A 13,200-nucleotide genomic window follows, 5' to 3' on the forward strand; every position below is an offset into this window, starting at 1 on the left:
TCTACAGCTGAATGCCCTTCCCAATACCAACCACTTTACAGAGTGTACAGGGTACTTTTTTTTAGTACATATATATATATATATCTAATCGGCAGGAAGTTACAAAACTATCACAGAGGTCGAGAGTTTCATGCATAGCAAGTGATAAGTGACATACTCATATACACATCTGTTTGGAATCAAAAGAAACGAGTACTCAGTGAATTTATGTGCAGCATAAATTTGAAAGACACGGTGAATGAATTATAAGTTCGATACTCAGAGTTTGAAAGGCACGGGGGCATGCTTTTAATCGATCAGATATCATGGATATTTCATCAATTAGACATGTTCATTTAAACCTGTATATTATTTAGCTGTATAGCTACGTAACTGACTTAGTGTGCGTGTGTGTATGTATGTATGTCTGTCTCTCTGTATGTATGTGTGTATAATATATATATATACACACACAGACGAGTGTGTGGTGTGTGTATAGATATGTGTATGTCTGTAAAAGATAATATAAACATCAAAAAAATTTGCCGTTAACTTTAATTATATATACAAATATATATACACGCACATTTCTAAAACTCTAATTCTACAAAAGAGCCATATATATATCTGTGTTTTCTTTATCAACAAAATGTTAATATTTTAGTGGGTGGAGTTTGAAATTTTTAATATGCACATGCACGTGTACGTGTAAATAACAAACAACATGCACAAAGAAACACTCCAACACACACTGCGTCAGAAAACAGAAAATAAAGATGCTGCATGAAAAGTGTGAAAAAGAAATGAATATATATTTGTTTGAGGTTCAAGTAAAAATCTAAGAGAAGCTGGTTTCAAGATACCATACCAGCTTAGAAACTATTTCACTGGAGAAGCAATGAGACATAGTTGGGAAGTTTGTTGAAAGTTTATTCGGTTTAATTTCTGTTGTTATTGTTAACTGCAATAATTTGTTCGGTGAGCCAGCTAATCCCTTCACTAACACCATCACCGGTCAGTGCGTTACTAGAACAGATATGCCACGCTCGGATCTTAAGTTGGTCTAATCCTAACAGTTCGACGCATTTCAGCTTGGAAATGGAATCTCTCATATCCATCTTATTAGCATAAAACAGCAAAGGGACGTGGCGGTTCTTGATATGTTGGTGTGTGAGTAAATGATCCAGTTCATCTTTGGCCACAACCATTCTTAAGAGGTCACTACTATCGATGACGAAGATAATACCATGGCAATCCTTGTAGTAATGTTCCCATAGACTACGATAGCGACCCTGGCCTGACATATCAAAGGCCGAAAACGACAAAGATTTTGTTTGAAATCGTTCCACATTAAAACCAACAGTCGGGACAATATCCTGAGATCTTATGTCCGAAGGTTTAAGATAGTTTAAAATTGTACTTTTACCACTGTTATCCAAACCGATGACTAAAATATTAGCCTCTTTCCGTTTCAAGCCGAACCATCGAGCAAGTGTATCTAATATTCCCATAATTAACTTTCAAAGGGAGAGATAAAACAGATTTCATATATTATAAATTTCTTATAGACGATATTCCAGAAAACTGTCGATTAAACACACAATTCAACAGTTCCATTAACCAATCGTAAGTAGCACAGTAGGAAGTATCAAAGTCACTCCTGTAGCCATATGATGCTACTTTAAAGTTCGTTACTAAGCACCAATAAACAGTCCCGGGACGATCAACATATCAACAATAAGTTGGAAAATTGTAATCAAAACCATTAAAATACCTTTGAAAATTATTATTTTAATTTTTAATTAATATTAGAGTTATATTTAAACCCTTTCTAAACTTATTTAAAACTTTTCAGAGAGTTTAATTGTTTGTTGATTTTACATGAGATTATAATTATTACCCGACATTCTTCAGTCGTGACCTCTGTGTGTCAAGTTGTTATTGTTGTTCTGTAGTCCTAAGTCACCTCTGGCACACATGTCAATCGAACTTCTAGGTGCGTAAAACAAATTCTTATGTTCTATGTAATGTAGAGGTAAGATCTCTCCTACACCTATGAAGCGAGATCGCAATCTGGTTTCGATTCTTGGTTATAATTATTTTATTCCATTTACGTCATAAATATCTATGAGTAGTATAAGGACAACAAACAATCTATATCCTTGTCTGTAAACCTGAGGTTTATGTAAAAAGTTAATTATTATATTAAATATTTTTTAACAATACTTTTCGAGGTGTCTTTGAATTATATTTTGATTTTTTTTTCCAATATGAAACCAATGTTTTTTTTTCTTTATTAAAAATATGAGGTAAGGGAAATCAAGTGGACCAATGGCATGAATATGTTAAGTGGGGATATACTGCATGCCATACGTAAAAAAAAATACTCGATAAATTAAAATTTGCTTGTTTTAGTTCGAGAAAGAAAACGAAAACCAAGCGGTAACGGTTTTTTTTTTACCTGTCTCTTATTATCTAATCCTTTGGTTATCATTAGCATCCAGTGTCCAGTGTATACAGACCCTCCTCATCACTGAGTCTTACATTTATTCGTTGAAAGTTCTTTATTTCATTAAATTACGCATCAATTTCTAGTACATTCTGCGTTACTGTTGACTCGTTTCATATCGGCTATCTCGCCAAAGAATAAACAGAGAATGGGAATGTGAAGATATTGTCCACTATGCAATACGAACTTTCGAGTCTAATTTTCATCCATGGTAGCTAATTTCATTTCCAAGTATTGAATAGAATCCAGTCCTTTCTTTACTTCTGTCGCCATTATCAAGAATACCATCCCTCGTTGTCACTAGACCCTTTAGAAATAGCAGTAAAGCCTCCCTTAAATAACACCCAACCTTTAAAAAGAAGTAAGGACATATGAAGTAACGTAGTCTTACTCCTAAAAAAAAAAAAAATACACGATTTTATCTGGAATGCTTTTTATCATGGATCTGCTATGATCCTTGTTTAACTCCAGTCTTGAATGAAGTTAAATAATAATTTTCTTTTGAATGTACATAATCAGCCTTCTCATCATTCATTAAAAAAAACTGATTTTCTTAAGGCTTAGTTGGAAGCAATGTAGTACATATGGCCTTCCTCAAGGCCCCTAAAACTACTGGGAAGAAGGGAGGAAGTTATCCTCAGACCAGCAACTTGGCTGAAATACTTACAACTGACTGGATGGACTCTGCTACAGGCATCTAAAGGCTTGATGCTTGCGTTAAATTTGGTGATGGATAAGACCTACCATTTAGAACAGGTAGGACCCTTTCAATAAGCTTTCATGTAGTATCTAGTAACTAAATTTACTCAGATCAAACCCTTCCATCTTAAAAAAGGGACACATTGAACAATGAAGTATTAGATTCACAAGATAAGATCATCACAGATGGATTGCTTTTGATTATGTCAAATCAGGGCTAATCTGGGTTTAAACAACAAGAACAATACACACAAAACTGCTAATTTTATATCATATATTGCACAAACCACATTCACAATACCGAAATGTACAGCAACTGGGATATGTGAGGGGCAGAGTTTGCTATCACAAGCATTTCAGCCAGCCATTGCCATGACATATATATTTAAATTTGCAACACTACGTGAAAAGACATTCGAGCGAGATTGTTGCCAGTGCAGGTGGCATGTAAAATACACCATTTTGAGCATAGCCATTGCCAGTACCGCCTGACTGGCCTTCATGCCGGTGGCACGTAAAAGCACCCACTACACTCTCGGAGTGGTTGGCATTAGGAAGGGCATCCAGCTGTAGAAACTGCCAAATCAGATTGGAGCCTGGTGTAGCCATCTGGTTCACCAGTCCTCAGTCAAATCGTCCAACCCATGCTAGCATAGAAAGCGGACGTTAAACGATGATGATGATCCCACTCACTTAGTCCAGAAAACCACAAAGATAGCAGCACCAACAACTTCATTAGCTCCATGTTGTGCTGGTATGCACACTTCAGTGAAAATTTCAGAATAACAACTGTTGTACTCTGAACAAGCCCATTTCCACTGTGACAATTATCAGAATCTTCAGACAGACTGGACAATGGAGAAGAAAGTGTGTCCATATTAACACACTGCCCTACATTCAAATAAATCACTATGTCAGTGTGTGCAATATGGTCCTCTCTCAGAGACATAGTATTTCTGAAGCATTGGATCTGTTGATTAGACATAATCATTCAACTAATTAATTTTATGAATAGGATCATAGCTCAATTAGGACCAGAATTAGATTAAATGAGATGCAGTTTGGGTTTGTGCCAGAGAAAAGTAATATGGCTTGCCATCTTCCTAGTGTGACAGCTGCAGAAGTATCTAACCAAAAGTAAACCATTGTACTTAGCATTCATTGACTTTGTGAAAGCCTTTGACAGAGAGAGTTGCTCTGTAATCTGGTTGTTTCCAAAGAAGTTAGGTGTAGATAAATGGCTTGTTAGAGCTGTACAAACCATGTATAAAGGTGCTGTCAGTAAGGTGAGAGTCAGCTATAAGTACAGCGATGACTTTAGGAGTTCATTAGGGCTTGGTTCTCAGTCCCCTCTTACTTCTCCAGGCCATAACAGATGAATTTAAGACTGGCCTGTGGGAACTACTATTTGCTGATGACCTCACTTATAGTGGAATATGTAACAGAAATGGAAAAGAAATTCCAGGTACAGAAGCAAAATCTGGAATGAGAGGGCCTTAAAATTAACTTAGAGAAGACCAAAGTTGTAATTAGCAAGAAAGTAGATAAGAGTATCTTTCCATATGGTAAATGGTTTGGCTCAATATGTACGAAAGGTGTTGGAAGGAATTCTATTTGATTACATGGTGCAAGCTATGGACACATAAAAGGTGCAGTAGAATCAGTGGAAGTTTAACAGAAAGTAGTCTTTGTATGTGGTAGATGCGCAAGTACAACAAAAATATAAGGATGCATGGCAATTAGATTTTTTCAAATACCCAGAAGACTCTCTAGTGGTTGTAGATAGTTTTTGTTACCTAGGTGACCTAGTTAGCAGTTGAGGAGGATGTTCTGAAAGAATAGTTTGCTAGAATAAGAATAGGATGGAGAAAGTTCAGAGAGCAAGTACTTTTGTTGTCAATAAAAGGCCTTTTAGTGTGAAAGGGAGATTGTATGATGCTCGTGTAAGAAATGGCTATGCTCCATGGTAGTGAGACTTGGGCCCTGAATGCAGGGGACATGTGAAGACTGGGGAGGAATTAACAAACAAGAGTAAATGTTTAAAAATTTATCCTTTTCACATTAATTCCATATATATAAAACTAAAAATAAATTTAAAATTACAAAAATACTTTTATAATTTACTACACCCACCATAGAAATCTCTTCTTTCCCATATACTCACAACAAATTGTGTACAGAGAAAAAAATCTAAATGTAGATTCATTAAATTGCTGTGATGAACATATTCACGACAGAAAAGCAATGAAACCCTAAGCATTAAAATGATGACTGTTCTGTTCTTGTAATAGTTAAAAATTTTTTTAAGATTATTGCATATAGGGTGCAGGAGTGGCTGTGTGGTAAGTAGCTTGCTTACCAACCACATGGTTCCGTCCCACTGCGTGCACCTTGGGCAAGTGTCTTCTACTATAGCCTCGGGCCGACCAAAGCCGTGTGAGTGGATTTGGTAGACGGAAACTGAAAGAAGCCCATCATATATATGTATGTGTGTCTGTGTTTGTCTCCCCCAACATCGCTTGACAACCAATGTTGGTGTGTTTACGTCCCTGTAACTTAGCAGTTTGGCAAAAGAGACCAATAGAACAAGTACTAGGCTTACAAAGAATAAGTCCGCAGGTCGATTTGCTCGACTAAAGGCGATGCTCCAGCATGGCCGCAGTCAAATGACTGAAACAAGTAAAAGAGTATAGGGAGTTAAATTATTAGTTTATTAAGTAAATATAGTACATGGACAGGACGTGTCCTGTCTGTACTAGATTGTTCTATATATTATGTTTGGACAACTTTACAAACCAGCAAGGAGTCATATTGTTTTAAAAGAAAATGCTTAGTTCTAGATGAAGCAGACTTGTGATTAAAGGCCTTCAAGCCATGACCATCAAGTTTGTCCAGACAGTTTATCTTGGAAAACATTACCAAGTGTTTTTCCTTTTTAAAGACAGTGTGATTCGAGAGATTTGGCTATTTCTAGCAAAGTCAGTAATAACATTAGCTTGAAGAGAAAATGTTTCAACTTTTAATTATAAATCATGAATTGATAGGATTGTTTAGGGACTGCTTTTTCAGAGCTGTTTAAACTGATTGAATAAATCTACAATCAAAAGCACCCAGGGGACTCTTTTATCCATTGGGAATCTATTTTTTTTGGTAGATTGGGCAACCACACAAAAACTTCCTCAACACAGCAACTGTACTGGATTTCTTTACATCAGCAGACTTTAATTTTCAACTAGATAAACTGTAATTTAAAAGACATTATGACTATTCAAATCCATGAACGCAATATTAACTTTTGAAATATATTTCTCAGAAGAGGATTACTCAAGTGATAGAATCCATTTTCTGGTCCATGGGTGTCTTTAGTAGAATTCACTGTTGCAAGTTACCAGGATTCACTATATTGGAGGCCTTTGTAAAAGATCATAAGCACTGTCCTTCTTCCATTAGCCACAAAAAGGAAGCATAAATAATTAGTTTTTTTAATGGTAAGGTTTCAAACTCTTCTTAGCCCATCTAATTGCAATGTAATTACAACAGGACCAACATCATAAAATTCCTTAATTCAATATGTTCATGTTAATCTGTTACCTATTTTAGCCTCGTTAATCACATCTATGTCCAATTAGATGTTAGCCTACTTACTAAAATTTTGACACAATTCAATAGTTTAACTTTAGTGCAAGGAAGGGGAGGAAAAATGTCAAAGCATTAAATGTAAAAATGTTCAAAATAAAGATATAACAATTAAATATTTAAATGTGTATCTTTTCTTTTGTTAAAACATATCAATCATAATTTCCTTCCTATATCAACTGAATTATTTGCGCTTGTATTGCCATAGAATGAGACCAGTAGCCTGATCAGTCCTAGGCAAAAGTAGGAACGATACAACTTCTGTTGGATCATGAATACTGAACAAATGAACAAGATGGATTTAAAAAAAAAAAAAAAAGACAACACGATGTAAACAAACAATGTTACTAAAAGTGCATTGATAGAATTTTCGGTACTGAAAGGATACCCAAAATTAAATGAAACACACAGACTGTTTTATAGGAAGAGTTAACTAAAGGAACATAAAAAGGACAATATTGTAAGCATTCTTATTTATTTCATCAGGTTTCAGATAGCTTTAATATAGAGAATTCAAAGAGTTTGTTGTTGACTTTCTTAACTTGTTTCAATTCATCTTTCAGTTTCTTAATCAGTTCCGTTTTCTCATATTCGTTCATATCACTGTGTCCTTCTTCATAAGGAATATCCAAACTTGTTCCGGTATTCTTTACGGCTCTATTGTATGCAACAATTACATCACCGTTTTCTTCGGTGTAAGGTTCAAATATGCAAGATTGTGGTTGATTTTTCAAGAGGACAGTTCCAACAGTTTCACCTTCTTCGTCGACAGACTGAAGGTTTCGTTTCAGCTGGCCAAGTAGCCGCGTCGGTTTGTAGTTAGGGTTCAACATAGCTGGTGTGACAGGGCTAATCAAAACGTTGGTGACAGCACCTTTGTGAGGTAAGGTTCGTATACACTGGCCACTACTGATGTCCCAAATTTTAACGTTGCAGTCATCGGAACCAGAAATTAATTTGTCGCCCTCTTTTGACATTGCCAAACATGTAACTTGCTGATCGTGTCCATTAAAAGCAGTAACTCGTTTTATCATAGCTGTATCACTCGCCACATGTCTCTGTCGGCTATTTGTGTTTTCAAAGAGATCCACCGTATAGATATGTCCATTTTTAGCTCCTGCGAATAAACAACTATCTGCAGCATCCATTACAACCGACGATATCCCCACTGGGAAGACGAAGTCACATAACAACTGACCCGAACATAAATCCCACATTTTACATGTTTGGTCAAGGGAAGCTGTTACGATTCGCGATCGAAGTCCTCCGGCACCAACGTGTATGTCAGTAATTGCCAATGAATGATCTTTCCATGTAAACAGAGGCTCAGGTTTCAAGCAGGCATCTTTCCAAATGCGTACGACATCAGTTAATGACCATACCACTACTAAATTATCTTCGCCTCCACTAACAAATGTGATATTATCAACAAACTTGACACATGTAATATTTTGATAGTGTTTTTGAACAATGGCTAATAGATCACCAGAACTGACCTGCCAAACATAGATCTTTTCTTCGATTCCAGCCACGCAGAAGCAACCATCCGGTGAAACAGCAAGGGAAGATATTTTTTTCGGAAATACAACTTTGCTCTGCATCTGTTCCCGCCTTTGTAATGTCCACACGTGTAACACAGACCGGGCATTATTAGCAGCTAAAAGATATTCGCCAGCAATCAAAGCCAAGCCTCTAGAGGTTGTGCTACCTCCCTTGTAGTAAGACAAACTGGTTCCTGAATGGAAATCCCACATACAAACATTCCAATGTTCTCCTGAAGTGTCTGTTGTAAACAGAACCTCATTACTTTTCTTTGTCGTCGCCATTTTCAAATTATAATGCAATGTTACATTAGTTATCTCCCTTAGCTACTTTACGGAAAATACCGAAGTTAACTCGGCTTTTTAATCCAATAAAGAGTATTGCAGACGGAACCTATACAAGGTCGTTCGACTCAGCAGAAATAACAGTCAAACCACACTTTACTTTCTTAAAAAAGGAACGACACATTGGGCAATATGTTCTGAATAAAAGATGTAAGAGTTACTGCTGGAACACTTGAGAGTAAGGGATGACTGGCGCAGGGTGGTAGTAAACAACAATAAGTATTTTATTCCTCAGTGATATACAACTTTTATTTTTTATTTTTGTGTAATTATACAGAAATTATAAATTTTAACAAATTTAACAGTGTTTACATATATCTTTAACACTAATTATTAGAAATCTATAAAGGACCGGCAAAGTCCCAATTAGTCTTTAAATGATGCAAGCATTCGGTAATGGGCTCACTATCATCTCGTAGAATGACCATTTTTGCATCTTTTTCCTTAAAGTTTTCGCAATTAAGCACCCTCCTTTCATCCAAACCATCCTAATTTATGGATTTTTAAAAATAATTAATTAATAGCAAAACTTAAAATGTTCAGTGATATGAAAGTATAGAGTAACTTAGGTGGGAGGATGATATTTAATTGTGGTTATAATAGTCACTGTTAGCAAAGTGTATAATTTTTTGTCTATATAAAAATCTATACATTGGAACCCATGGTTGACAATGTATTCCAAGCTGTTGTTCTCTGTTTATGGAAGTTTCATTATTAACTATTCAGTGATTAGAATGAAATAACATTTTAAAATCTGAAGGTAAGTGAAATGAAATGAACCTGAGGGTATGCTTGTGGTAATGCCAAAACAAAAAAATTTAAACGTTTCAAGAACAGCATTTAAAAAAAAAATTTATGCGCACACACACATTACGAAATCCTGGCTATAATTACAGCAATGAATTCATGTGATGTGTTGTTGGACGTAGAAAACGGGAGTGAGAACAGCAGAAAAGACTGCTATAGTTTGTTTCGTTAAATAGAGAATAGAGGAGTCGTACTTCCCCACAAGCCCTGAAACACCTATTTGGTATTTAGTATCTACTAAACCCGAAGTTGGAGACATGGAACCTAAGCATTTATGCATTCAAATAAGTTAACATGGTCTTCGTCATTAAATTAAATCTATTTTCCTTAAATTAGGATGTCTTTTCTATGGTATGTGTGTGTTTGCCAAAATTTATGGGGAAATCGATTATTAGATTAAAATAACGAAAGTAAACATGCAAATGACAGAACCCATGGTGTATAGTTGCAGTAGGGATTTGAAACCTAACTGCTAGATCATGAGTGAACCACCACGATTTCATGTGATCAGTCTGTAAGTTGACCAATCAGTGTAAGGTTTTCTCAAATGTTCTAAAATTCGACTTCTTGTCCCCAATAAAAATTGTATTTGGCTCTCAATCAGTGTTGAAGGCAGCTGATTGACTCATGCCTCCATCCACTCTTGCCATGCAGATGACCAATGACCACTGACACCACAAGTGGCCTCAGAGGTTTGTGCAGATGGCTGTATTTTTGGACTGACTGCTTTCTATATTTTTAGAACAGTTTTTCTCTCCTTTTATTTGGTAATTATTGATATTGTTCATTGTAATTTGCCAACGTGAAATGTTTTTATGTCCAGCAATAAATATTACAGCTAAATGTTCATGAGTTTGTTTCAGTTATTATTTAAGCAGCCAACATGTCTTCATTGACCGGCTCAGCATTTTCCATTCTGAGATTCCAGACAGTTAAAATAGTTATTCTCTCTCCATCTGCAACTTTTAGAGATAACATCTTTCTCTTTCTCTCTGCCACTAGCAGACAACTAACATGTTGCAATGGCAAACCTCATTGTAGCCTTATACCATTACCTTTCTCCTTTCACACAGTAGTAAATCCCTACCAGAGGTTCTCCATTAACTAATATTTGTATTTACTTCTAAATCGTAGCAGTTCTGATCAACTTTATAATTGTTGAATAATATTTATAATGAGTATAAATTATTTTGCATCAGTTTCTCTCAGTTATGCAACATGCAGCTTTTCTTCAAATGCAACCTTTTCTCTATGCCACAATTTACTGGTTACAATTGGTGACCTCTAACATGTTACATCATAATCATTACAAGTGGAGACCTCTACTAATTGCATTCAACCGTTACTTAATAGTGAAGTCCTACATCCATATATTCTTGTGAACTAGGTCATCAGCATACAAGAGTTCCCACTAACAGCCTGTATTAAACTCCTCTGTTATGGTTTGGAGAACAATAATTATCAAAAGGGAGCTAAAAATTAAGTTCCGATGGACATCCACCTGCACACTATATACCTTGTTGGACTCATAGCCATTTATCTTTTTGCTGACATTATCTTTGTATATAACTTGCATGGCTCATAGAAACCAGTTGTCTACATCTGGTTTTCTTAGTGATTACAAGAGTACAGAGTGCAGTGGCCCTATCAAAGGCCTTCATCATGTGGATAAATGCTCAGTATAGTGGCTTGCGTTTAACTAAAAATTCACCTGAAAATCTGGGAGAATTCAAAAATCTTCTTCATATTCACCAACACTCTCTAAAGGGGACTCTCCACTCTTGCAACAATTTATATTATTGGCACACATTATGGAAACCAGTACCACTAATGATCTAACTGGATATTTAAGTTGTTTATCATTGGTTGAAACATGCTGATTCACATCCTCACAATAACTGTTCAGGTAGATTATTTTGATGAAAAGTTCTAAGACAAAAGACAAAATTCCAAACCTTATCAAAGAATTTGAACTGCCACTAGCACTCCACACATATTACAACTGAAAGAGGTTGTGGTATATTTTGTTTGCAAGCTGTATTCTAATGAATCTTGCATGGATGATTCCAATGTTGAACTTCTGAGAATGAAAATGTTTTGTTACAAAATCAGGAATGTGCTGAGTATACCCCAATGACTGATATCTATGAAGAGCATTTCAAAAGAATTGTTATTCAAGCAAGTATTAGAATTTGAGAGTGAATGACACCTGTGGAAGGCTTCTGCAATTGTGGTGGAAAAGAGAAGAAATTAGTTCTAGTTTGAATGATACTACCATTAGCAAAAGATGTCAATCTTGAAATAAAATGCTCCTGTTCAAACATGTTCATTGTGCAAGTGCAACAATGTAAAATTGAGATGTGCATCATTTAACGTCTTGTGCAAGTGGAAATGTATGGAGGAATGACAATTTCTAAGCTAACAGGCATTGATTAATATTTGTATGTTAATCACAAATATTAAAACACTTTCTACAAATTAATGTGGCTCTTTTTCAAATTTGGGCTGTTTGAAATCTGATTTGAAGGTGTGGTCTTTATAACTCATGTTAATAATATAAACTTCTGTTTAATTTTAAAGCATTTCTGTATTTTATTGCTAAAATAACCTGATGTTAAAGGATTTATTCTCATCTCATAAACACCACATTATTTAATTAAAAAAAATGTAAATATAATTGCAAATTTTTATTTGAAAATAAATGGCACTAAATAGGTTCAGATTGGACCATCGACTTGAATGTTAAAGTTGTTTGAGTATTGTCATTCATCTCCAGGTTCCACATGTCCCCTTTTGGGCTGATCATTCTCTAATCAGGCTGATGTTGTAATTTAGACCTCTTTTAATGTAATACCAACATCTTTTGCATTAATTTGAAATGATTGATGGCTAGGACATTCCACTAAGAACTATTTGATGCACCCACCTACTCCTGGGCCCAATAAACTTTGATACCACTAATTCACCTCTGGGCCCAATACACTTTGACCATTGAACCAAATCTCCCTCAAATTATACTCATTTTAGAAAAGAAGGTAACATTTGATAATTTAGTCCCAAATGTATTGTTTATGGGAAAAAAAGACAAGATGGTCAGTACTGGAATGTCTTTGACTGTAGGCCACCTCAGTCAGGACTGATATAGGGCTAAATAGAACAATTATTTATCTATCTTCCTAGGTTCTGTAATATGTACAAACATTCATTTGTGAACTTGAATTTCTTTATATTTCTGCCTCTACATTTTCACTTAACCCTCAATCAGATGCAACAATTATCTCAGTAATCTTAATCTATGAATTGATGAGAAACTATTAAAGACTGTCAACATAAATCAATATTTTAATCCATCATCCAGTTTAACATTACTGGTCCTTAAGTAATTTTTATGGTGTTTTCCAACCTCTTTTGTCCTATGCCTCACTTTGATTTAAAAACAAAGCAAAACAAGAGAGTACCCCTCCGTGAACAAAGTTAGCATGTGTGTGTTTGTGTGTATAAATATTCTGATTATATGTCTGTGCACACGTTTGAATGTGGTGTGTGCCAGAGGGTTTGCAAATCCAATGGGGGTCTTAAAAGACATGTTAGGATCCACAATGAGCAGAACTTACCTGCAGGTATTGGTAGTACAAATCAGAGGTGCAATCTGTGTGGGTGTTTTTTCAAAACATTGTCTGGTTT

General features: G+C 35.5%; 2 protein-coding genes across 2 annotated transcripts; both read right to left on the reverse strand.

Moving 5' to 3' along the window:
- Nucleotides 1-516: 516 nt before the first annotated feature.
- Nucleotides 517-1,725, reverse strand: LOC106877046 (ADP-ribosylation factor-like protein 6). The gene has a single exon (XM_014925830.2). It carries the CDS (start codon nucleotides 1,488-1,490, stop codon nucleotides 918-920), a length of 573 nt encoding a protein of 190 aa, XP_014781316.1. The 5' UTR covers nucleotides 1,491-1,725; the 3' UTR covers nucleotides 517-917.
- A 5,554-nt stretch (nucleotides 1,726-7,279) lies between these two features.
- On the reverse strand, nucleotides 7,280-8,689 carry LOC106877059 (WD repeat-containing protein 18). The gene has a single exon (XM_014925849.2). It carries the CDS (start codon nucleotides 8,647-8,649, stop codon nucleotides 7,306-7,308), a length of 1,344 nt encoding a protein of 447 aa, XP_014781335.1. The 5' UTR covers nucleotides 8,650-8,689; the 3' UTR covers nucleotides 7,280-7,305.
- Nucleotides 8,690-13,200: the final 4,511 nt, after the last annotated feature.

The sequence above is a fragment of the Octopus bimaculoides genome, chromosome 2, assembly GCF_001194135.2.
Source record: "Octopus bimaculoides isolate UCB-OBI-ISO-001 chromosome 2, ASM119413v2, whole genome shotgun sequence".
Lineage (NCBI taxonomy): Eukaryota > Metazoa > Mollusca > Cephalopoda > Octopoda > Octopodidae > Octopus > Octopus bimaculoides.